Here is a 27,314-nt window from a genome sequence, read left to right on the forward strand (position 1 = left end):
CCCACAGAGGGCATGGACAGGAAAAGGTGTCTCCTACCAACACCTGAGGGTGTTTGGATGCTTAGTGTATATGCATGTGGCTAAGGACCAGAAGTCAAAGCTTGACAGTAAGTCAAAACCATGCATATTCATGGGATACTCGGAGGACGAGTTTGGCTACAAGCTATGGGACTTAGTCGATAAGAAAGTAATGAGGAGCCGGGATGTAGTCTTCTTGGAAGACAAGACAATAGAGGACTGGAAGCAACAGAAGTTTGATCGACTGCTCAGTCAACCCCTACTACTACTGACATAAGGCCAAGTGAACCGACACAATCGGTTGTTTGGAGATAGACAATTGGCACAATCAAATCTGAGTCGATGAACTCGCCACAACCTACAAATATAGATGAGTCAAAGTCGGCAGACCTATTGAAGTTGATTGAGGACTACGAGTCAAAATCAGCTAACTCCCAATGATTGATTGACACATATGAATCTGAGCCAAGAAAAGAGTCGGCAAAGACATCTGAATTGGAGCTGACAATGAGTGGAAGGAGATACCCACTCAAAGAAAGGAAAGTATCGACGACATATGCCAGTCAATACATCCTCTTGACTGATGAAAGTGAACTTGAGTGTTATATAGAAGCCATTGCCGACAAGCACAAGGAGAAATGGCTGAGTGCAATGCAAGACGAGATGGACTCCTTGCATGACAACTACACCTATGACCTGGTAGAGCTACCAAAAGGTAAGAGAGCACTCAGAAATAAGTGGGTCTATACGGTGAAGACTGGAGAAGTCAACAGTGCACCCAGATATAAAGCCTGCATTGTGATGAAAAGGTTTCCACAAAAAAATATTCCACTAGTCGTAAAGATTACATCCATCTGAACTGTTCTAAGCATTGCTGCGAGCATGAATTTGGAGATTAAATAGTTGGATGTCAAGACAACATTCTTGCAGGGGGAGCTAGATGAAGAGATCTACATGCAACAACCCAAAGGCTTTGTGGAGAAAGGGAAAGAGAACCTGGTGTGTCGATTGAAAAAAAGCTTCTATGGGTTGAAACAACCTCCACGCCAATGGTACAAGAAGTTGGAATCCTTCATGATGGAACATTGGTTCCATAAAACACAAGTTGATCACTGTGTGTTCATCAAAAGCTACAATGAAGGTGACTTCCTAATTCTCTTGTTATATGTGGATGACATGTTGATAGTTGGACAAGACACAAAGAGGATTGTAAGCTTGAAGAAAGCATTAGGAAAATCGTTTGCCATGAAAGATCTTGGATGGGTAAAGCATATCTTAGAGAAGCACATAGTTCGAGATAGAACGAAGAAAGTGTTATTGTTTTCACAAGAGAAATACGTGATGAAGATCCTAGAACGATTCAACATGTCGGAGTCAAAGCCAGTCAGCTCTGTGTTGCTGATCAACTGCAAGTTGAATGCCAAGGAATACACGAGAGGGGACAAAGAAAAGGTTGAGATGAGGAAAGTACCATATGCCTCAGCCATCGGTAGTTTAATGTATGATATGGTTTGTACGAGACCAGACATAGCATTTGTTGTGGGGGTAGTAAGCTGATATATGAGTAATCCAGGCAGAGAACGCTAGGCAATAGTGAAATAGATACCCATGTACTTGAAAGGCACCTCGGGTGTGTGTCTTAGGTATGGTGTCGGAAAACCCATGCTCGAAGGGTTTACCGACTCGGAAATTTTGGGGGATACAGACACAAGTCGATCCACTTCGGGGTATGTGATGACCTATGCAGGGGGAGTAGTGTCGTGGCAGTCACGACTGGAGAAGTCTGTGGCCCTGTCGACCACAGAGGCAAAGTACATGGCAGTGGTAGAGGCCGGCAAAGAGCTAATCTAGATGATAAATTTTCTCAATGAGTTGGGGATGAGGCAAAGGGAGTTCTTGCTTCATTGTGACATCCAAAGTGCCATACATCTAACAAAGAATGCTACGTACCACTACCGAACCAACCACATACAAAGATGGTATCACTGGTTGCGGGAGAAAGTGGAAGAAGAAGAGTTTACCCTTGTGAAGATCCATATTGATGAAAATGGATCCGACATGTTGACAAAGAACCTACCGATGGACAAACCCAGAGTCTGTCAATAGAGGACAAGACTAATAGACTCCTCGCCACATGAGTGAAGGGGAAGTTTGTTGGGAATATGTCCCTCCAATGGGTGAGGGACAGATATGCACGAAAACATATGTGATGACCTGTCGGTTATGCTCAGCAAACAACACAAAAGGAGGGCAAGAAGATATAGACACACGGATGAAGCTTTAATGGAAGCTCTCTTTATTTCTGTTCTCTCTCTCTCTCTCTCTCTCTCTCTCTCTCTCTCTCTCTCTCTCTCTCTCTCTCTCGCTTGGAAGAGCTCACATGTTTCCCACATGGAGGAGGGGAAAGCACAATTGATTTTCTAATAGGACGCCTTGAAGCTACCCACATGATTAACTCCTTCCAGGTGGCCCCATGCCCTATTGGTGTAGACCATAGTTTCTTATACTTCGAGCTAAAATGTGATATCTCTAAGGTCACCAACTCTAGTCAACCACGTCATCACACCACAATACATTTCACACATGAGCTCTCTGACATATACTCTCAACATGTTCAGGCCCATCTCTCCTCCCTTGATCCCTCCCTACCTTTAGAAAGCCTTAGTACAAAACTCACACACATCCTTCACTCCGCATTAACTAGTAGTTTCCCATATACAAAACACTCAAATCAAGGTAGATCCGGATCTATGCCACAAAATAAATGGTATGATGAGGATTGTAGGGACTTACATAGACAACTTACAGTATCACAACTCAATGGTAGTATTACCTCCATACAAGCTCGCAAAGAAATGCGCAAGATGACACGTCGTAAGAGACGGGCGTGGGAGGCATCCGAATATTGGGAACTCTACCATATGCTCATGAGTAGCGATTGCACCACGGCATGGAAGAGACTACGGGAGCCAAGACCACAAACACCCATTGAAGATCTTGAAACCTGGCACACATATATAGAGAGACTTTACCAAATCCCAAACCAACCACCCATTCCAATGTCTTCCACACCCCGACCTACCACGGGGACACTTTTCACGACCTCTAGGGTCGCGAAGGTCATAAAGAAATTACAACATAGGAAGTCCATGGACCACACAGGATTGCGAGCAGAACACATTATATATGCGAGAGAGTGCCTAGCTCCCTTGCTAACTCTAATCTTCAATCATGCCCTTGCGGAGGGTTTTCCACCACAGTGGACTATGAGCACAGTGGCCCCCATACATAAAGGGGGGAACCCCATGGACCCAAATACATATAGGACCATTATGATAGGTCACACCCTTGATAAATTATATGGTGCAGTAAAGGAAGAAGAGCTTAGCGATTATATGGAGACCCTAAATCTCCGTGCACCTAAACAAGCTGGCTTTAGACGAGCCTTCTCCACCATTGATCATATCTTCACACTTAGATGCTTAATTGACCAAACTAAGGCTCGCAAGAAGAAATTATATTGTTGTTTTGTGGACTTCCACAAGGCCTTTGACACAGTCCCTAGAGAGCGGTTGTTTGATAGGCTTAAAAGCTTGAGGATACCAGATGACATGGTCTGGGCCATCTATACACTATATGAACAAGTGTCCGAGTGTGTCCGATGCCCAGGTAGCCTATCCAATTGTTTCACTAGCACTATTGGTGTAAAATAAGGTTGCCCCCTATCACCGACACTTTTTGGGATCTACATTGATGAGATCACAGATTTTATTGCTCGGAAGGGAGGCAACGGAGTAGTCCTTGGGGATACGTAGGTTCGTATCTTGCTCTATGCGGATGACATAGTTTTGCTCTCTGAATCCGAACACGACCTACAAAGGCACCTTAATGCCTTAGATGACTTTTGTGCACAACGAGGATTGGTAGTGAATCTAGGGAAAACTAAAGTCCTTATCTTCCACACATCGGCCCAAGTTAGAGCTAAGTGTCACCTAACTATCTCCCATAGCCCAATTGAGGTGGTTGGATCATACATCTATCTCGGGGTCACTTTCAGTGCTCGCTCAAGTAAATTTTCAATGACACAGGAAGCGAAGGATAGACTTACGAGAGGATAGGCATCCCTCTCACTCCTAGAGAGACAATGCCACCAAGCATACTTTCAAGAGCCACGGACTAAAGGGTGGCTCTTTGACTCATTTGTGGCCCCCTCCCTCATGTATGCATCAGCGGTTTGGGCTCCAGGATTACCATCTTTCATGTGGACACAATTAGAGAGACCATTGGTGATGATGTTATCACGCCAACTCCGAAGCAAATCGACAGTACCACATGACATTATTAGGGTTGAGTTCACGTTACCCCCAATGTTAGTAGAGGCACTTTTCCAACTTGTAGTCTTTCTTCATAGGATACATAGCCAACCACATGATAGAATATCTCATCAAGCCTTTAAGGCCTCTCGATCATTGTATGAGTCCGGCTATACTAGCTCATGGTATGGCATGATGGTGAGTTGGCTTCTTGTGAATGGTCTAGACATTAATAACCTACCTCCCCTTAGGTACAACCACACGATTGATAACACTTTAATATCTCATGAGGACCGCAATAAAGTAATACGCCAAGACATATGGCAAATTTACACTCGGTATAAATGGATCACCCCACGAGAGCCACTCCCATCTAAAATGTTGTACTATAAGGAACACTTCATGCACTTCTCTGAGTTAGGTTTTATCACGCGGCCAAAATATCTAGATGTATTCTTACCACATGCACTAAGGGTTGCCATTGGACAACTTAGAATATCATCTCACCAACTTGAGATTGAGAATGGACGTACTAATGGAGTTCCTAGGGAGGAAAGGATATGTAGGTTATGTCACATAGAGATAGAGGATGAGTAACACTTTACATGCAAGTGCCCAATCTATGCCAAGATAAGGGCAAAATACCAAGACATACTTGGTTCCTCTCCCACCCTCCCCAAACTATTAGATACTCTAGATATAAAGAAATTAGGCAAATACATTCTAGAGCTAAAACAACACAGAGAGAATAAATTACAAAATGTTGACAATAATGTTGCTAATGTTCACCAACATGTAACAAATGAAGTTTTTTAGGAACAGGGGGAGCCAACAAATGTCAACACACTTGCACCACTCGGCCTTTCCCTTGATGAGGCAGAAAACCAAAGAAGAACCAAACATCCTCGGGTGCTGGGTTTCAAAGCAACTCGACGTGGTGTGGAAGCAATAATGAAAATAAGGGAACATGAGCTACACCGCCTAGAAGCCATGGCTAGGACACTCTCTACATTAGAACCATGGGTCACACCCACATCAAAACCCTTTGGCCCCCCACTTCTTTTCGAGAGGCTTGGGTGGAAATAAAATTAGGATTAGTGTAAAGTCACTTCATTTATCGAGTATACCACGTATTGTACACTACTAGAACTCTTTTAGCTTAAGTTCTATGTTTACTTTATTTTAGTTATGATGACTAGATAAATACTCATTTTGTTGTAAACCAATTGTCTCATGGGCCAAATTTGGCCTTAGAAGACGTTAATATTTCTTTCTTTCTTTCTTTCTTTCTTCTTTCTCTCTCTCTCTCTCTCTCTCAGAGACTCGATGTACAAGATGATCAAGTGCTCTCTCTTTACAATGTTAGGTTATCGCTTATATACTAAACCCTAACTCTTAAGACGAGTTCACACTAGGATACAAAGTGGAAGGAGTCGTCCTTTTATGCAAACAATGGGAGGAGTCGATTGTTCAACATAACTAATAGTCAAAGACAGGGTGCAACCGACTAGACGGATGCGAACCAACAGTTGAAGAGTCGAAAATAGATGATCCAAGTCGAAGACAAGATCGACTAGTCAAGCCGATTGGACAGTCGACACTGGAGTCAGCTAGTCGAATCGACTGCTCGACTAGTCGGCTGATTAACTATTACTGTTATTTAGTATAATAATAGGAATGATAATAGCAGTGGCTACATTTGTAAATAGCCCACATAGTGTATAAGTATAAATACACTTAGGGCAAACATATTAGTGTAGAGAACAATAAATGTAGAATAGAATCGTTGTGTGTGATCCTCTATTGTTGAGAGTGCGACAGAGAAGAGTGTGTGTGTGAGCAAGAAAGAGAGAGCGGCGCCATAGCCGAGTGAGGTTTGACACAGAGAGCCCTGAGGGGCTATTACACTCTATAGTGCGAGAGTGTTGTAATCTCGTTATTTAGTATATCCATTGTATAGTGAAGATATGTTCTCCCGTGGTTTTTCCCCCATTTAGGGTTTCCATGTAAAACTGTGCATTATGTGTATTTGTTGTGTTTCTGTCTTTCTGCGATATTGTCAATTACACAGTTGGTCTTTCTCACGAATAGAAGAGAATGAATCTCTACAAATTGATTGAATGGATGTCTAGTAAGTTAAGGGATAAGTTCATGTATTGGAAGTCACAATCTTCAAGCCATTTCATGTACGCTTAAAGGTTGTACAATGTATTTTGGAACCCATGATATTATATTACTTGCCATTGTTGTCGTGGAGAAAGAAGGCTTTGCATTCTGTTTTGCAACCTCTTCGATATTTCTTGTGGAAGAAGAGGGATAAGATGGGAATCACATGGGTTGCATGGAATTCTGCAACAACCCCAATTGGACTTATCTATTCATATGATGGCTCATAGATTTTTATTATTACAAGACATGCATTCAAACTCACAACCATGATATCTATTGTTCAATATTTCATTGAGAACAAGAGTTTAACACATGGGAAGACAACGATTAAGGCTTCATGGTGACAATTACTGAATGGATGTATTTCACTTAAGATTCCAGGCTCTTCATTTGTTCAACACTTGGTTAACTCATGGCAAGAAACCCTCTTGTTATGTCTATGGAAACCATCACGTAGTAGACATCATTGTAATTCTTTGCATAAAGAGTTACTTATGTCTTCTCAGATATTATATTGTCTAGGAAAGGAGAGATTGCCCTCTCAATTTAATCGTTTGTTTCATTTGGGGGTCAAAGAGGTGGGAGATATAGTTGAGGCTCCATCTCAAATAATTTTGGAGTTTTTCGAATCGCGACAATTATTACGCATCCCACTTAATTATGGGTTTATTTGGCAACAACTACAAAATATTGCATTAATGCAAGGTCCTTTTCCTCTACAAACAAGAGAACAACCGTGGATTGATTGGTGTTTATGGTGTTAGATGTCGTTGTTATAAGTGACTACTAATCTTTTGTATCATTGCTCTATTGAGTCTCCTAGATGGCTATCATCTAAGTTTGAAGAAGAATAGAAACTACACAAATATGATCATGGGTAGTGGTAGATCTTAAAACATAGTTGGCATTCTAAATTGCCACTTGTAGCAAAGGTCTTCATTTGGAGAGTTTTTATTGGAGGATTGCCTCTAGGATTAGCTCTAAAGCGTCGTGGACTAGCAACAGGTAATTACTTCTTTTGCGTTGTTCAAATGGAAGATAGTGCTCATCATTTTATACAATGTCCAATTGTTTGTCAGATTGGGAGTTACATTTCTCAAATTTGGCAAGTTTTATCACAATGTTATTTAACGCCTAGACAATGAGTGTTTGCACAATTTACACTCGGTTTAACTACATTCTGCTTGGATCTTTAGATCGAGCACCTATCTAATGGAATTCTTCTTCATCAGAGCTCTTATATCCATAAAATATTAAAACGGTTTTCTATGAATCAAGCTCATTCTATTAGAATTCCTATGGTAGTGCGCTCTTTGAACCATTCTCGTGACCCATTTCGGCCAAGATCTTATGACGAGTTAGCATTGGGACCACAATATCCTTACATGGCTAATTGTACACATCCGAACATTTCGTTCATTGTCAATTTGTTGGCTCGGTATAGTCACGATCCTACCAAGCGACACTGGATTGGAATTAAACAGATTTTCCGATATTTACGAGGCACTAAAGATATGGGTCTTTTCTTTACCACCAGTTCTATGCACGATCAATTGACCAGTTATTTTGACATTGGGTTCTTATCTAACCCTCATGTTGGCAGACCACAAACAGGTTATGTTTTCCTTGTTGGTGGCATAACGATCTTTTGGTGATCAACAAAGCTGACATTGGCTGCAACATCTTTAAATCATGTTGAGATATTGGCATTACATGAAGCAAGTTGAGAATGCCTATAATACAACACTTAATCGGGCATATTGAAAGTTCTTGCCATTTTATCAGCCCCTCATTACCAATGGTTATCTATGAAGAAGGGCTTCATTAAAGGTGATCGAATCAACCATATTTCTCCCAAGTTTTTCTTTACTCGTGAGCTCAATGATAATATATCAACATCCAACCTATTACATCAAGCAAGAACTTGGCAAATGGCGAATATTTTTACCAAAAGCTTGCCTGCATCAAAACATTGGTTGAACATTCCTTCTCTTGGACTTACAAGATGATCAAAGCTTATGAACTAAAACAATGGTGATGAGATTAGGGGGAGTGTTATGAACTCATGCATGTAATGACTCATGTTATACCTATCTCAGTCTTAATCTTTAGTTAACAAGTCATGATGTAAATAGTATGCATTAATCCCATCATCATCTAGTGGGTCATAAACTCATGTATCTAAATCATTTTGGCATTCTATAGAAGAGGATAGCCTATGAGCTCTATCTAGAGATGATATGTGATTAGTGATCTGGATTAATATCTAATCACTCTTTGATCTTGTTAATAGTCTATAATCAGTCTATTCTCTAACACCATCTTTTTAAAATTGAACTTCATGTATAGTATAATTCATGCACAACATTAAAAGAAAATTGCATAATCTTTTTGAAAGAGTAAATATGTTTTTAATTATGTCAAATGCTAAAAAAAGTAGCATTAATATCTGAATGATGTTTTTTTATTCTCATTCATATAAGTTTTCATGTTTTAATCTCTTCTCGCCTTTATCCACAAATTATTTTACCATCTCTCCACCTTTATCCACATTATATTGGCAGACTAATAATGTCAAGACCACCTAAAGTCAAGGCATGCTACTGAGTACAAAAAACATTTGAATTCTAAAGATTTCATGATAAAAACAAAGATAAAGATGGTAAGGTAGAGTAATCCCATAGTAAACTTGAAGCGCGCACGATCCATTGAGTTTGAACATCAAAGGAAGGACAGCATGCATTGCATAATATAGCAATAACAAAGATAAAGATGGTAAGGTAGAGTAATCCCATAGTAAACTTTAAGCGTGCACAATCCGCTGAGTTTGACCATTGAAGGACAGCATGCATTGGACAATATAGCAATAACAAAGATAAAGATGGTAAGGTAGAGTAATCCCATAGTAAACTTGAAGCGTGCATGATCAATTGGGTTTGAACATCAAAGGACAGCATGCATTGCACAATATAGCAATAACAAACACAAAAGTATCATTTTGAAAAGCAAGTCACGTATAAATCTCACATCAAAACCCAGAGTTGAAGGTTAGGTAATGTGGATCATTCCTATATGTAGAGTAATGAATCAAAATATCAAGCCTTTGTAGTTAATCAAGAACACAAAAATTAAGGTAACCATAATAATTACAGGCTTTTCAATAGCATATAAGAATTTCAGTTGATCTAGCCATACCAAATGCATATAAAAGATATAAGGCTAATTTATTCCATAAAAAGATAATTTTACCTGAATCATACCAACCAATAATCTTAAACTTCCATGTGGAATACAAAAAGATTGGTTCAAAACTGGGACGGAAATAATATATTACAATCGCCTTTTATAAAATACCCCCATCATCATCATCATACAACAATGCCAAAACTCTTGCAGAAACTCCCGGTCAAGCACCTCAAAGCATCATATATCGGAATCTGGACTTCAAAATAAATTAATTCATTTACATCTTGTGTTTTTGTTTTTGGCCTTTTATCGCGAAATACCAGATCCACCCACAGATGTTGCTATGCCAGCTGCTTGCATTTCCTTCAGTGCAGAAGCCAGCCAATCTAACCCTTCATATAATCCTTCACCTTTAGGTGCACAAGTACCTTGAATATGCCATCTTCTATTCCTAAGATTGAAAAGACCAAAAGCTTCACATACTTCAGCTGGTGACAACGCTCCTTTCTGCAATAATGTGTAAACAGAAAAAGAATCAGATTTGAAATGATATTTTTGCAATGTTTGCTGTATTATGTGACGTTTTAAAAATAAAAAGATTTAGTCACTTTGAGATGAGATGCAGGAGGTTTCCTATTTATTGATGTGAGGTGGTTTTTTAAGATTACCATGTCTTGCTTATTTGCAAAAACCAATATTGCACTGTTTCTCATCAATGGGTCATTAATAATAGCCTGCAAAAAGTTATAAAATTTACATCATAACATATTGATGGCATTACAATAAGAAGGGAATTTTCTTAAAATAGTTCTGTGAGGACTACTGTAGGAGAAACATACTCTATGAACTCTCTCCTCACTCCACTCTAATTGCAGTAATGTTTTACGATACATCCTTTCTAGTCAATTAACACACATAAACATCTACCTTCCTTCCGTAAACATGTTACCAAGCTTTGCTGATCATACACAAATACCTATTCTCAAGCCCTTAAAACATACTCTGCAGTAGACAGAAAGCATGAAACTTCATTCTCACCAGAAAGAAAGAAAGATATATTAACATCTTTTAAGAGGCCAAAATGGCCTATAAGACTAAACAAGAGATTATATCTTAAAATGTTGTTTCATCTTTGAGAAGTAAAACCAAAATAAATGTTGTTTCATCTTTGAGTAAAAAGTAAATAGAAATGGAATTAAGACATAACTAATCAATATCATATTATCTTACATGTCAAGATCTTGTGGACATCAAGGAAAGCACTTATTCAAAATTGAATTTCATCAGACTGGCAAGGAATAGGTTAATTTTAATGTCGCACACTATGTGGCTAGCCAAAGATGGATTATGGTGTTTCAAACAGGTAGAAATAGGTTTGACATTCCTAAAAGTTATAAACTCTTCTATGATTGTCTGCATTGCAAAGTCCAGTAGTTCACTTCTCAATTTTCACCTAAGGTTGATTGGTCATTTGCAGAATATAAGATCCTTGTCAAAGACAAACCAAAACAAGTGACATCTATAACAAATTAACCAATAAATACGTTGGAGAAGCTTGCAAGAGAATGTGAATTTTTAAGTCTATGTGGTGGTAACATGTGTTTGGTATGGCTTGACATTCCCATCGTGCATTTTAGGGCTATGTTATTTTAGGGCTAAGGTGTTCATTTGGAGAGTTATGGTTGGGAGATTACCCCTTGGATATGCTTTAAGGAAGATGAATATTGCTTCTAGATTGTGTTCCTATGTTATCTCTAGAACATAGTACACATTGTTTTATGACAGGACAAGCGTCTACCAAAGCTCAAATCAGTGTTGGTTCCACCATTTTGAAATAGTGTTTCACTTCTGGAAGTACTAGGGCTTTGGTATGTTTGGAGGATGTGGAATTCCTTCATATTTGACACACAAGCAGGAGTCCAAAGACATTAGTACTTGATGTTAGAAACTTCTGGATTGTTGTCTCATGAGTTAAATATGTGTTTTGGTCTAGCACCAAATTCAAATAATGTGTTAGCATCTCCAACAACAGTACCCATATTGATCCTTATGGTCTCTTGGTGTTGAGATCTTTGTATTTTCCATTCCATTTAAGAGAAGAGAGGGAGGGGGAGAAAGAAAGGAAGGAAGATATATTAACATCTTTTAAGAGCATAAAAATCATCCGACAATTCCTCTTGTATGGTGACTATGCTTTCTTCATCCATATTATAGAAATTGTCACCGGTTTTCGGCGTAAAATGTTGTCAAATTCTCCACCACTTGTCCTATGAAGTGTCCACCTTGGTCGCTTATCAGCTCAATCGGACACCCGAACCGGCAACACCATAAATACTCATACAAAAACTTTGTCATGAATGCCGCGGAGTTGTCCCGGAGCGTCTTTGCCTCGACCCACTTTATGCAATAACCCGTCACCACTACGATGTACTGATTTCTGGTCCGCATTGCTGCCGGTTTAAATGGTCCTACAAAGTCCAGTCCCCATTTCTGGAACGGTTCTAGTGGGAGTACCGGCTAGTGTGGCATGCGTGCTTGTTCTGTTGGTTGCCCCATTCGTTGACACAAATCGCACTCATTACAGTACCGTACCGAATCGTTTAGGGTGGTCAGCCACCACAAGCCACTCCGCCAAATTTTCCGCACCGTCGCATCTCCGGCGTAATGTCCTCCAGCTACTCCACAGTGCGTTTCTTGGAGTACCGCCTCCTTTTCATTGCTCCGGACCGCTTGTCTCCACACTCCATCAGCTCCCTTGTGATAAAGTGTATCCGATAGTAGGCAAAAATGCCTACTTTGCACCACTAGATGCTTCCGTTCATCCCGGTTCATCTCCTCCGGTGGTAGTCCGGTACATAGGAATTGGTGCAGATCCATCATCCATCTGTCTTCGACAAGTACCGATTCCTCTCCGACCTCCGACCTCCGACCTCCTCCACGGTGATCTTGAATAATTGTGCATCCGGAAATTCGTCCCAAATGCCATCACCGGACTCGCCGGATTCCAACCAGCTCAAGTAATCCGCAACAGCGTGTTGCACTCCGGGTCAATGGTAGATGTCGAACTCAAACTCCTGCAGCAATAAGGTCCATCTAGCTAGTTTCCTAGTGAGCGATGCCTTGGCCACAAGGTACACCAATGCCGAGTGATCGACATGGAACAAAAACTCCCAGCCCAACATGTAGTGTCGGTACTTGGTAACACTATATACCATGCCGAGCGTTTCTCGTTCCGTTGTAGAATAGTTCCTTTCAGCCTTCGAGAGCTTCGGCTCGCATAATATACCGGCCGGTACCATTTTGGCTTCGTAAGTTGCATTAACACACTGCCGATGGCCACATCCGACGCATCCACAAACACATGGATATCTTTCGACCAGTCAGGTGGCTGTACTACCGGGGCCTGTGATAGCATCACCTTCAGCACTTGATACGCTTTTTCCTCCTGCTCCGCCCATTGAAACGGTAGTCAGTGTACCGCGGCATGTAGTGGGTTGGCGAAGTCCACCAAATATCGGAGCATCCGGCTGTGCCACCGGATTTGTCCAAGAAATCGACTCAGTGCTTTTGCATTTGTCGGTGCCGGCGCTTGTAAAATTGCTTTGACTTTGTCCAGATCCACCGCAATCCCGTCCTTGCTGCCAATATGCCCTAACAACGCTCCGCTGGTGACCCCGAATACACATTTGGCCAGATTCAAGCACAATCGGGCAGTTCTGCATTTTTCTAGACACACAGCAGCCCACTCCCTTAGTGTTTTGGATCTAACCACGTCATCACATCATCTCTTTCACTATTATGTTGTTTTCTAAAGGAGGTCTATAAAAAGGGGAGCCATTCTACAATGGAGGAAGAAAATGAGCCATCAGATGTTTGCTTTGGAGGTTGGACAAGGTTATAACAACAATATGACAAAGTAACGGTGTTCTTGCCTATTGAAGGTAAGCCCAAATTGGGTGATGAGAACGACAGAGTTTCATCGTGAAGAATTTCTGTCTCGTCAAGTGATTGTGCACAGGACAGCAGGTTACCTTCTTGCTGAATTTGTTTTAAAATTGTTGAGTGCAAACATGAGTATTACCTCCTCTGATCTCAAAAGCTTGTTTGAGATCAAGAGACCTATAGCATGCCAAATTGTAGGCCACTCTCTTGTCCAATGGATCCAAACTCAAAGCTATCTCGTGAAGACAATTCTCTCATATTTGAAGATATCACAAAATATAGAAGGTTAATTGGGTCCCTTCTTCCCTTAACTTACACCAAGCCTGATTTGTCCTATAGCGTGAGTATTCTCAGCTAATTCTCAAGTGCTCCAAGACAAAGTCATTGGCAAGCAGCTATTCGAGTACTTCGGTATTTGGCCAACACACTCAACTATGGCCTGTCTTTTAGAGATGGCATTGAGCTTGTTGGCTACTCAGATGCTGATTGGGCAGATGATATTGATTCTAGAAGGTCCACATCTGGCTATTGTTTTATGTTAGGTTTAGGCTTGATTTCTTGGAAATCAAAGAAGCAAAACTTAGTTTCTACTTCATCGATGGAAGCTGAATATCGCACCTACTTGGATACTTGCTGTGAGTTGCTATGGTTAATGCAATTGTTTTCTCACATCAATGTTTTGCAAGGCTCTCATATTGCAGTTTTCACCAACAGCCAAAGTGCTCGTGCCTTGACACATAGCTTAGCATTTCATGGTAGAACAAACCATATCGAAGTGCACTACCATTTTGTTCGTGAATTAGTGAAATCACAAGTCATCAACTTGGCATATTGTCCTACTCAAGAAAATGTGGCTGATTTATTTACTAAGCCACTTCCAAGGCAAGCCATTGGTCAGCTCCTTGGTGGACTCAATGTTGGACCGCCGTTTTGGAGCTGAGAGGAGGTGTTGGAGGGTGGCAGCTCAAGACTTGCACTCTCTTTCATCTTTATTATATCTGTTCTACATTCTCTCTCTTCCTAGATTCTTCTCTCTCTTCCTAGATTCTTCTCTCTCTCTTCCTAGATTCTTCTCTCTCTAGAATTGCAACGGGGATAGTATGTTTATAATTGACCATGAGACTTACATTTCAGCATACCAGCAATGCGTGTCTCCATTTTCAGCCAGGTGTTTTGATGACCAAAGTGTCAATCTTGAGTATCCATTGGGAGCTCCCAAATCAGTTGAATATTGATCACTGGTCAGAATAATGTTTGGTCATATTTGGGGCTGCACCTATCGCCACCTAGATTATATCATAGAGAACTGATGCGTGCTCCTATCAAGTTTGCAATCATCACAACTAAAGATATCTAAATCTGTCCAGTAATGAACTCAATGAAGGCCCAGTTCCCGAATTTCTACTCCATAGAGAAGAGTTGGTATTAAATGCATATCAAACCAGAGTTTAGCTCATGGTCCTTGGAACTGGATAAGAGCATATTGTCTTCCAAGGGTACCAAGGGCTGCATATTCACAAGAAAGACTCAAGAACAGGAAGCCTCTATGAATGTTACTGGTAGATATATGTAGGATTGTGTGCATGGCACCTTTTCCTTTCCCAAGAAGAATTCCAATTCTGATCTCATTACCCATGCTTGAGTGGTGTTAAACGCCATCATTTTCTATAAAATGACTTTAAAACATTTAGATTTCTTTGTTAACCTATGGAGAGACGGAGTTGGCATCAGTAATATTGGTATGGCTACCCCTACTAAGCATGCTCTTGATTTTGACAACGCTTGTATGACTTCCTCTAGGATGTGAGTGTGTGGTATCGCTGTAATGTTTTAGCATACAATTAATGTGGCTATGTGTTTTCACAAAAGAAAAGCATCAAACTTCATTCTCTAGGCATATCATCACCTACTATCCTCAACCTTCTATAGACTTTCATCTTGATTGCCTATGACTCGAAGAACATCAACAGTCATCCGAAACATACCTGAAATTCCGCACATGCCTTCCCTATCCTTTCTCTGTCCAGAGAATCAACAACATAAATCTGCATTACCATTCAAAAACATATTAAGATACGTGTTCAAATTGATAAAAACTAAGAAACACTTTCAAGTTTTGATTCTTAATTAATTCCCACTCGCATCCAATACTCCAGCTGACACCTAATAGAAAAGTAAACCTTTTAGGTCATACGTGCATATCCATGAACAAATACAGATTATGCCAACTGACAGCTCTATGAATTTTATGTTTCTATGAGACTCTGCATAAGCCGTCCATAGCTCCCTTCAATAAGGCATAGTACTCCAATAATAAGGCATACGAACATGTCACTTACACATACCTTGATACTGGCATCTCACTACTAGCATATCTAATTATAGTGTTTGTTCATGGTTAAAGTTCCCATGTTTCTTTTTAGCTTAGTTTATCTACATTGTACTCCCCTCTTTCTTTGTGTTGACAAGGCGAAAGATGGTGACGTTAATTTTCAAAAGTCTATGTGTAGGCAAGTGAAAATTTTCCTAACGATTAGTGTGGGGGTTTTACTCACATTTTTTATGCATCTTTTGATGTCTCATTTTTTGTCTATAGCCTTGTAACTTTTCCATATAAAGGTGGTGTTCACCATTTGTATATGTAATTTGAGGATAAACTGTTATAGAGATGATAAGGCACACCTACAAAAAGAACAGAGATAGGCACATTGAAAAATCAACAAATGTGAAGAGTGAGCAATATGGGTGACGAAAAAAAACACACAAAAGAAGATAAAAAACAATTTCAAGCGTGGAGGGCATTCTTTTAACTCATGTTTGTTGGCGATAAAGGCCCCAAGGACTCTCCTGTTTTAGTATATTTTTTAACCTTCCATGTGAAAGCTCTCCTAAAGAGCTTTCTACACATACTTTTACTATGTCTTTGGTCCCAATTTGAGTTAAGGGCATTTACATCATTTTATAACTTTTGGCCATTGGTCGTGTGTGAACATACCAAAATGACCTAAAAGTTACTTATCTATAATATATGGTCCCAAACCTCTCATAATGAGAAAGGGACTTTAGCAGCTAGGGTTTCCTCTCCATTTTCTGCACAGTTTTCTCTACTTTCTCTCTCCTCACACAGCAGCCCACTCCCTTAGTGTTTTGGATCTAACCATGCCATCACATCATCTCTCTTTCAATTGGTATGAGAACGACAGAGTTTCATCGTGAAGAATTTCTGTCTCGTCAAGTGATTGTGCACAGGACAGCAGGTTACCTTTTTGCTGAATTTGTTTTAAAATTGTTGAGTGCAAACATGAGTACTACCTCCTCTGATCTCAAAAGCTTGTTTGAGATCAAGAGATTTAAAGGTAGTGGTTTTGATTTATAGAAAGAGAGAATGTTAGGCATTCTCTTTCTTAAAGATTGTGGAGGGGCACTTTTAGAAGTCAAGCCTAAAGATATGACAGATGTAGCATGGATGAAACTAAATAAGAAGACCATCACTTGCATCAAGATGGTTGTATCAGATGAGATCTTAGTGGATCTGAAGGGCCTCACAATTGCTTTTGAGGTATAGGAGAAGTTGAAAGCCACTTATGAAATTGTCATGCCTATAAATCAAGTGCATCTCATGCATAAGTTGGTGTGTATGCAACTTGATGAGTCTAAAAGTGCATTTGAGCACTTATCTACCTTTACAAGTACTCTCTCACAATTGCAAGACTTTGGATTACCTCCCTTTGATGATAAGCTTAAGGCCATCTTCTTGTTGATGACCTTACTTGATTCGTGGGAAACATTGGTTGTTTCACTCTCAAATAACCCTAATCTTACGTTTGATGGCGTAAGGGGTTCTATTTTAAATGAGGAAATTAGGAGGAACGCTAGTGGAGAGGGAAGTGGTTCATCCAATGTGGCTAGAAAGAAAGAAAGGAAGATATATTAACGTCTTTTAAGAGGCCAAAATGGCCTATAAGACCAAACAAGAGATTACATCTTAAGTGTTGTCTTGTCTTTGAGAACAAGAAATCAAAATAGAATAAGTAGTACTCAGTAAATATAAAAGTAAATAAGATAAAAGCAGACGAGGGAATCTGGTTTTCGGCAGTTGTGAGATTCTCAAGTTAGACATATTGTAACTTTTGTCTTCGAACGATCTCCAGCATAGGTCGGTCCAGAATGGAAAGGTCTCTAAAGCGAGGGAAGCAACTATGAAACAATAGAACAAGACCAAAAACAAAGGCAAGGGCAAAGTGACTTGTCATCAATGTGGTAGAAAACGTCATAAGAAGCCTGATTGCAGATATTACAAAGCTGAATTAGAGAGAACAAAGAACACAAGTGACAAGAAGGAAAAAGAGAGCAAGAATGAAGCACATAACAGCTTTGAGGACAAGGAAAAAGAGAAGGCCAATGTGGCCTTTAATGTCATCATTGAGGAGCCATCAGATGCAGAATATATTCTTTGTGCTACCATGGCAACAGATCATGCTGAAGTTAATGGTGCTTCTGTTTTTATTCAAGCACAGGATATGCAGATTACAAAGACCAATATAATTGATGCCTTGCCTATAGTGAATGATGCTTTGTCACAAACCTAGATCGTGGATTCAGGTGCACCATTACATGTTACTCCTATTAAGGAGTGTTTTTACTACCTTTCATGCAGGCAGCCAATCTTGGAAATAACCACGCTAGTTCTATTGAAGGTATTGGCACAATGCATCTCATTGTGGATGGTACTAATAAGCTAGTTTTGTGTGATGTAAGGTATGTACCAAGAATCTAGAAAAGATTATTGTTTGTTAGAAAGAAAGAAGAAAGAAATATATATTGACGTCTTTTAAGAGGCCAAAATGGCCTATAAGACCAAATAAGAGATTACATCTTGTGTGTTGTCTCGTCTTTGAGAACAAATCAAAATAAAATAAATATTACTTAGTAAATATAAAAGTAAATAAGATGAAAAGAGAAGAAATGAGGGAATCTAGTTTTTGGCACATGTGAGATTCTCAAGTTAGGTATATTGTAGCTTTTGTCTTCGAAAGATCTCTAGCATAGGTCGATCCAGAATGGAAATGTCTCCGAAGCGAGGGAACCACCTACGATGGCAGGAGACAAATGGATATGCACAAATATAACACCCTCTTTGAGAAAGGTTCATGGAAGCTTATCAAAGGCTCTAGGCTAATTGTTAAAGGTACAAAGAAAGAGACTCTATATGGCTTGCATGGTCAATCTTTGATAGGCAAGTTTAATTCTTTGGCTGAAATCCATTCACATATGGAATTATGGCATAAAAGGCTTGGCCACATGAGCCAAAAAGACCTTGATAAACTATGTAATTTGGACAAGTTTGATGCTAAAGCCTCAAAACTTGATTTTTGTAATGAGTGCCAATATGATAAGCAAGTAAAGAATTCCTACTACTCTAGTGTCTCTCGTAAGCCTAATCTTCTTGATCTAGTTCATTTTGATGTTTGCAGCATGCCCACAAATTTGTATTGCTTGCATGGTAAAGCTTTGATGGCAAGTTTATTGCTTTGGCTGAAATCCATTCACTTATGGAATTATGGCATGAAAGGCTTAGCCACATGAGCCAAAAAGGCCTTTGATAAACTATGTAATTTAGACAAGTTTGATGCTAAAGCCTCAAAACTTGAGTTTGTAATGAATGCCAATACAGTAAGCAAGTAAAGAATTTCTACTACTTCGGCGTCTCTTGTTTCTATAGCACAAACAAACACCATATCATTTCTAGCTGATTATGCCACCTTAGAGTGACTGACACATAAGAAAGAAAGAAAGAAAGATATATTAACATCTTTTAAGAGGCCAAAATGGCCAATAAGACCAAATAAGAGATTACATCTTGAGTGTTGTTTCGTCTTTGAGAACAAATCAAAATAAAATAAATATTACACAGTAAATATAAAAGTAAATAAGATGAAAAGAGAAGAAACGAGGGAATCTAGTTTTTGGCACATGTGAGATTCTCAAGTTAGGTATATTGTAGCTTTTGTCTTTGAAAGATCTCTAGCATAGGTCAATCCAAAATGGAAATGTCTCCGAAGCGAGGGAAGCACCTACGATGGCGGGAGATAATGGCTTTTATCTGTCGACGACAAGGGTGTCAAGGTTGTGATCCATGGGGCCAAGGCCTACATGCATGGCAAATTGCTATTGCCCGATCAATTGTAACCCCTTTATTATGTCCTGGTCTGGAGCCCATTTGTGTATCCCGTGATGGACTTGTAGGATTAGTAGGAGTGATGGGGCTAAAGAAAGTTGTGATTGTTCTTTGTGCATGAGCTTGTGTGGCTATATTCTTCAACAAATTTTCCCGATGTCCCTTGAGCTCTAGCAAGAAAAGTCCTAGGCATCGTTGGTCCTCATATTCCATTACCTTGTAGTGGGCCAAAGCCTTGTTTAAAGAGGCAATGGTATCTCCCTCTGATTTCATAAAAGACACTACAATGACAAACATAGTGTTCCTCAGATTCCACTCCTTGATGACACAATTGGCAAATTCTCTCTTCTAGAGGTAGTCGTGTATATCTGCCTACCTCAATCTATAGCCGATGTGATGAAGTTCTTAGCTGCCCTATCATACTACGCAACGCATAGGATAGATGTCCATATAAGGTGGCCTGATGACGAATCCATTCTCCGATGTATGTAAGAAGTGTGTCTTATAGTGGGCTATCTTTGTACCAAGTGGTATTTTGGGGCTGATCCATGTTATCTTGTTTTCCAAGTTAATAATATCAGTTCGGATCACTCTATTCTTTTCCACTTTGGTCATATTTAGATGGGGACATTCCAAGCTATATTGGAACGGCGGTAGTGCATTTATACTCATACCATGCGACTCGAACCATTGCTGCATTTCAGCATACCAACAATGAGTGTCTCCATTTTCAGCCAATTGTCTTGATGACATAAGAGCCAACCTTGGGTACCTTCGTTTAGGGAGCTCCCAAAGACATTGGATAAATGTCATTGATCGGAACAATGCCTCGGTTATTATAGGTGTTGCTCCCATCTCTGCCCGGATTATATCGTGGGGCACCGATGCTTTGCTCCCTATCATGCGAGCAATCATTGACACTAAAGGTCTCTCTAAATCTTTCCAATGATTTGCCTTGTTAAGACTCGATCCCCATCTTTCTGCTCCATAGAGAAGAGTTGGTGTGACAAGTGTATCAAATAACCATAGCTTAGTCCATGGCTCTTGGAACTGCAAATGTGCACATTGTCTCTCGAGAGCACCAAGGGCTGCATATCCACGAGAAAGTTGGGCACAAGCAACCTCCTGTAAAGAGAACCTAGGTCCTGTAAATGTTACTCCTAGGTATGTGTAGGAGCGTGTATTCCACCTTTTCCTCTCCCAAGAAGAATTCTGGTTCTGATCTTGTTACCCATGCTTGAGTGGTGTTAAACACCATCACTTTAGTTTTGTCCATGTTGATTGACAAACCTTTGTCCGTACAAAATAGTTTTAAGGCATTTAGATGTCTTTGTAGTCCCTCCAAAGAGTCAAAAATCAGCACAATGTCATCAGCATATAGTAATATTTGTATAGCTATACCTGCTAGGCGTGCTCCGAAACCCCCGAATCTCTCTATGTAATGCGATACCTCATCTATATAGAGACCGAAGAGAGTGGGGGATAGTGAGCATCCTTGCTTCACTCCAATTGTGCTAGCCACCGCCTCTAACAAGCCCTTGGGAGACCACACTTTTCCTAGCACGGATTCATAGAGTGCATAGACTCCCCATTGCATATATGTAGGAACACCACGGGCTTCTAGTTGCTGCATAAACCGAGCATGTGGCACAGTGTCAACGGCTTTTCGGAAATCCACAAAGTAGCAATAAATCCTCTTATTGTGGGCTCTGCCCTCCTCAATAAGGGCCCGGAGGGTGAATATGTGATCCAAGGTTGTGAACCCCTTACGAAAGCCTACCTATCCAACTAAACGGCAACCATTCTGCTCTGCCCATATATTCAATTCTGATTCTAGAATCGACCTATATAGTTTAGCCAAGTAATGGCCAATCATGATTGTCCTATAGTTGCTTGGCATCATGGGGTCTCCACTTTTGAGGATTGGCACAATGGTATGCTGAGTTCATCTAGTAGGGAAACCTTCACACATGGCTCTATTAAAGATGTGTGCTAGCAATGGAAGCAAGGTGTCGCGGGCATAGATAAAGTGCTCACCCACCAATCCATCATGATCTTGGGCCTTCCCAAATTGTAGCCGATCAATGGCATTTCTTACATTTTGTGGTGTAAAGAAGGTTGATTAATGTGGGCATGAGGCATTCGGGTGGGGAAGAGGAGGTTGCCCTGGGATATCATATAGAACCTTTGCATATTCATGCCACACCTGAGGTGAGGTCAGTTGTGTGGTGGGTTGCCTCTCATTAAACATTTTCCATGCTCTTTTACTCTCTTGTCCTAGGAACAAGCGATACAAATGATCTTCAAATTTAGCCAAATACAAATCTCTTCTTCTTCCTTACGAGGCGTTGGAAGGTTGCTCTTGCTTGGTTGTGTATAAATGCCCCGAGTTACATCACGTTGCAAGCATCTCCTTGTATCACGACATTCCTCATCATACCAACTATTTTGTATTACTCTACCAAGTTTAGGGGGATTGGCCGTTGTGTGAGGAAAGGCATTTGTGGCTGCTTTATGCAATGCTCCTTGGGTAAGTTCTTCAAGGGGTGTGAAAGGATCTAAATCTAGCATGCCATTGTACACACCACAACTATACACATCAATTGTCTCGCAAGTAAATAGATACTTAGCTAGCCCACTCTCCTTAGCATATACATCCTTTGTGCATCCATCCTTTACCTCGAAGCGTAGATATGCATGATCTGTTGCCAAGCCAATAGGTCTACCCAATATAGTGAACACTTTTATTTTAGGTATAAGAGATGGAGATCCCATTAGATAGTGAATTGTGCTTGCACCCCCTTTTGGGTTCCAACATGGCAAAGCATCTGATCCAGGCCATTGTGACAAGCCATTATATATCACAAATCCATGTGCACTTCCCAAGGCTAGAATGTGTTTTCCATTTTCACTTATATCTTGAGCTTGTCGCTTTAGACCAACCTCTTCTGCCATAACTTCTCCATAAACAGCCTCGTTGGTGTTAAACATACTTGTTTGTTCATCCTTGGTTTGTGCATTAAAATCTCCTAATAGTATAATGTCCCCCATAGTAGCAAATCTTATGATATCATCATATAGAGGTAGATATGGTGATTCACCTAGAGGTGCAAACCTTGAGTAAGCAAGTGGAAAGTAGCAAATTGCAATATATAACTCCCTAAGATCCCCTCTTTTTATTCGTATCCACATGTAGCGTGCATCTACATCCTTATGGACAACATGCACTCTATCATGGAACTCCTTTTTGTATAGCACAGCCACTCCTCCCGAACCTATAGTGCTTCCTCTTGTCCGGGGCGACATATTGACTCCCATCTATATCCTTGTACCTTGGGGAGTTTGCTAGCCATGCATAGGTGAGTCTCTGTATACATAGCAATATCTGTGTTTTTCAATGTCGCTTCAAAATATCCGACATTTGTCCGTAGAGAGCCGTTGCAATTCCATATGGTCATGCGTAGGGTCTCATAGGCCATATTCCATCATGCAATTCTCTTCTCTGTAATAATGACCTTGCCATCTCTATATACGGCCCATTTTCCTTCTTTTCTTGCATCAAGCACTTGTGGCATGTTTTCTTTGCGGTGTGCCACTTGGGCTGGAGTGAGATCCTCATCTAAGTATATTTTTTCACCCTTGAGTGCCTTTCTTTTAGAGAGGAATGCTTTTTTCTTGTCAATATCCATGAAGCGGATGATAAGGGCTTTAGCTCTAGACTCATCTCTTCCCACCCTCCACGCCGAAGCAAATGGAATATTTGATGCTCCAATCTTTGTTCCGAGATTCTTAGCATCTTCTTGTGGACTTCCTTTTTTGGCCCAACCAACCACTCATACATGCAACGCACGAGATTTCCTCTTGGCTTCTTCTTCTAATGTAGCATTCATCATTGCCGTCCTTTTTGCTTTTCCACTACCTCTATCCAAGGAACATTTGCTTTAATTTCGTTTTGGGCGTGCTCAGCTTGAGCTTTGGCATCTTTGGCCATGTCTGACCATGTTTGCATTTCCTTAGTGACATTGGCTTTCACTGTAGAGATGCATTTTTCCACTGCTTCTTGTCCTTTTTCTAAATCCACTTTTATAGCTCCTAACTCAACCTTACTTGAGGATATTTCATCCTTAAGGTATTGTGTCATGTCATCCTTGAGCTCTAAGTGTGATTTCTTCACATGGCTTATTATGTCTTTCCACATCTCTTCTAATAACTCAGTCTTGAGAGAGGCATACAACTCTGTTTTCTGTTTCTCTATCTCTTTTTTCATTTCTTCTTTTAGTGCTATTTCTATGTCCTCTCTAATAAGATTGATCTCTTGCGCAATCATTTGGCGTAATAGATCATGTTTCCCATTTTCGACATCAAATGGAATGTCGAATGGGGCTTGCGTTCTGGGTGCCTTCGGCACCCTTCTAACGCTATTTGGGGTGCTTCCATCCCGTCCTTTTCGTCTATGGTATCTTCTTCAGGTCTTCCATGGATCTGGACCCTCATCGTGCGTGTTAAGGTCCATCTTTTCAGTTTCTGTCCATTTAGACTCCATGGTGTCTTAGGACAGCAGGTACAGGGTATGAAATGTTGAGAGCAAAGGGAACAATATAGATTCCAAGAATTTCTATTGGGCAGAAAACACAGAGGGACAGATTTAGAAAATGCAGGGAATCAGATTTGGAAGAAAACACAGAGGATCAAGCATTGCAGAAAACGCAGAGAAACAAGTAACCCAAATACATTTTTAATGATAATTAGTTCTCCCAATGTGATATTAAAGGAGAAAGCAATACCATAGGCAAGGTTAACAGGCTCGTTATAGGATTACAAAAATGATATTTCTGAGGAGGCCAAAATGGCTATCAGAACCAAACCCAAAATGTTATGATCATGCATGATGATGGCATGTGATATCTCCTAATACAAAAATGCAAGGTGTGGAGTGAAAAGGGGCCTGACATATTCTATTTAGAGAGAGATTGACAATTCCTACCAATGGCTCTACAAGATACTTGGCCCCATTTAGTGCCCTTATGGCTCAATTGTATTTGCCGAATGAACCGAATGAGCAAATCTCATCTTATCCTAAACACCTATATACACGGGTTGCAATTTCTCACTTCCAAGTACACTAGATAAGAAAATTTAGCATTAGTTTTTGACTTTTCTAATTCACGCTTCAAGAGCATCAAAGCATCTTAGTGCAATACTTTAGCATTAAATGGGATAATTACGAACGTTACCAGGCCATCAGTGTTGTTAAAGTAGTGTCTCCATAGAGGCCTCAACTTTTCCTGGCCACCTACATCCCAAACAGTGAAAACCACATTCTTGTATTGCACTTTTTCCACATTGAAACCTGCAATAATCAATGGTAATCTATCATTGTACTTCAGTAAATTGACAATAACAAAAATTGGATGCCTTTATTGTGTGTAATAACGCCGAACGAGTGAGCAAAAATATAGGTGTATATCTCTGTTGTTGACCTTCGTGAGCTCTATTACAATATCAAAACTAATATTGACGTAGAACCACCATTAATTATAATTTTCCTGTGGAATTAAAACCATGCACATATTTTTCTCTTTGTTCTTGTTTTCCTATAGCCACTATAGCAAGGATTTTGTTAATGGGCTACAAATCAATCATCAGTTGACACTGCAAATGCTTTGCTTGATTTTTAAACCTCTATGTCCTCATTCCATGAAAAGATGCAAATTATATACCATTAAAACTAACAGCTATGACAAAGCAGAATCTCACTTCCCAAGGTCAAAAGGTCCAAGATTTTATGTCTAAAACGCATTTCTTTACATATGATAGGCTTGCTGGAAATTTTGCATTTATCCATACGTTTAAACAAAAAGCTTTTATATAGACATTATACATAAAACGATAGCGAAATACTTAGCAAAAAGACTCACCAATTGTGGGTACAGTAGATAAAATTTCCCCAATGTGCAACTTGTACAATATGGTGGTCTTGCCAGCTGCATCCAGTCCAAGCATGACAACCTAAAATAGATTATTAATTCATTTCTGCAGTTAGTTTAGAGTTCAACGTACAGAAATCAGCAAACTCTATGTGTTTTCCTTTCAATGCTTTGGTTAAGGTTTGAAAGAAGGGAAAGGTTTTCACCATAGAGAATGCTTTAGATTGTAAGGTAAGTAACACCTTGCAAATTAATAACTGATTCTGAAGTTTATTTAAGAGTTCAGCATAAGAGACATCTCTTGCATTTCTCCAAAGCATTATTTAAGATGAAAAGAAGATAGAGAGAGTTTTATGGCATCAAAAGTGCCAGATTTATAAGGAAACATCAACGTGAAGATAGAAACTCTTACATTTCTTTTAAAAAAGTGTGTATGAAGATTAAAATTATTTCAAAATACTATATTTTAATATTTTCCCCATCCAGATACACAAAAGGATACAAGAATTTTATGCAAAACTACGTTTTGTTTTAAAAACTGAGTGCAGATTAGCATCATTTCTGTATAAACAGAGCAAGATGTTGATCCCCAACATGAAAACGTGAAAAATCTCCATGAAAGAAATGCAAAGTTTCTCAGAAAAACTGTACATTATTTCTTTTAAAAAAATGCTACAAGAATTGGCAAACAAATGTTAAGTTTCTCTACAACATGTCAAATCTTTACAAATTTGATGTGAATCTTCCCCCTGAAAAAATCCACATCTGTGGAAAGATCTGACGGATCAGATTAAAGTTCAATGACTTCATCTCAATCAGGAATAAACAAACAAACAGCAACATAATTGACATAGAGCCAAAGAAACAGTTTTGTTCTTAACAAGCTCTTTGAAGCAAGGCAGAATAGAGTATTTACAACTGTTTGTCTTCGGAAATTTTCATAAGGCGAGAAAAGGAAAGAAAGAGAGGAAAGAATCGATTTACCCGCATTTCCTTGTTGCCGAAAATGTTGTCGAAAAGCTTGCGAAATGTCTGTCCCATCAGAGAGAGAGAGAGAGAGAACCGTCAGCAGCAGCAGAAGAAGAAACCAAAGGAAGAAAGAAAGACGGCGAAGAATCGGCGAGTCTCTGACGGGGAGGAGGAGGAATTTCGCGGTAATCGAAAGGAATCCTTCTTCTTCTTTTTCTTATGAGACCTCCCCCCGCGCGGGACTGCTACAGCTGCTGCGTCAAGTGTAGGCTAAAAAAACAAAATACAGAAAAACAAAAATAAAAACAAAAGAAAAACAAACGATGACAACGATGATGATGATGATGGATAAAGATGGATGATGATGATGATGATGATGATGATGAAACTTTGTATTACAGATCAAAAAATCTGTCTGTATATGTCTGTGTGTATCTTCTCGTCCGTTTGTCCGTCCGCCCGCCCATCTCTTTGTCCGCCTGCTCCGCTTGCCTGGGGCGGTCTTGCCCCGTGTGCCGGTCCCCTCGCTTGCCCACAAAATTGACCCATCCTCCTTCATGCCCCAGGAAGCCCTCATTGCTTGCGCCATCCAATGCTTTCGCCCCGCAAAAG

General features: G+C 40.0%; 1 protein-coding gene, 1 long non-coding RNA gene and 1 pseudogene across 2 annotated transcripts; 2 read left to right on the forward strand and 1 right to left on the reverse strand.

Moving 5' to 3' along the window:
- Positions 1-3,614: 3,614 nt before the first annotated feature.
- On the forward strand, positions 3,615-5,147 carry LOC147858880 (uncharacterized; annotated as a pseudogene).
- A 4,552-nt stretch (positions 5,148-9,699) lies between these two features.
- LOC147858881 (ADP-ribosylation factor-like) lies at positions 9,700-26,931 on the reverse strand. The gene is made up of 6 exons (XM_087325932.1): positions 26,718-26,931; positions 25,725-25,815; positions 25,041-25,156; positions 15,614-15,673; positions 10,355-10,420; positions 9,700-10,193 (listed from the first exon to the last, which is right to left on the reverse strand). The coding sequence occupies exons 1-6, from the start codon at positions 26,772-26,774 to the stop codon at positions 9,993-9,995; spliced, it is 591 nt and encodes a 196-aa protein (XP_087182058.1). The 5' UTR covers positions 26,775-26,931; the 3' UTR covers positions 9,700-9,992.
- Positions 16,833-17,480, forward strand: LOC147858882 (uncharacterized). The gene is made up of 2 exons (XR_015530366.1): positions 16,833-16,863; positions 17,039-17,480. It is a non-coding gene; the product is annotated as an uncharacterized LOC147858882 (long non-coding RNA).
- Positions 26,932-27,314: the final 383 nt, after the last annotated feature.

Source organism: Azolla caroliniana, unplaced genomic scaffold (assembly GCF_043228905.1).
Source record: "Azolla caroliniana isolate FFs.n. ecotype wild unplaced genomic scaffold, voAzoCaro1.0.p SCAF_10, whole genome shotgun sequence".
NCBI lineage: Eukaryota > Viridiplantae > Streptophyta > Polypodiopsida > Salviniales > Salviniaceae > Azolla > Azolla caroliniana.

What these genes read in the sequence shown, in the direction of transcription:
- LOC147858881 (XM_087325932.1), bottom strand. Translation starts at nt 26,774, where the DNA reads ATGGGACAGACATTTCGCAAGCTTTTCGACAACATTTTCGGCAACAAG. An exon ending in TCGGCAACAAGGAAATGCGG is followed by an intron (nt 25,816 to 26,717) that starts GTAAATCGATTC and finishes AATCTATTTTAG; the next exon opens with GTTGTCATGCTTGGACTGGA. An exon ending in AGGCATGTGCGGAATTTCAG is followed by an intron (nt 10,421 to 15,613) that starts GTATGTTTCGGA and finishes AACTTTTTGCAG; the next exon opens with GCTATTATTAATGACCCATT.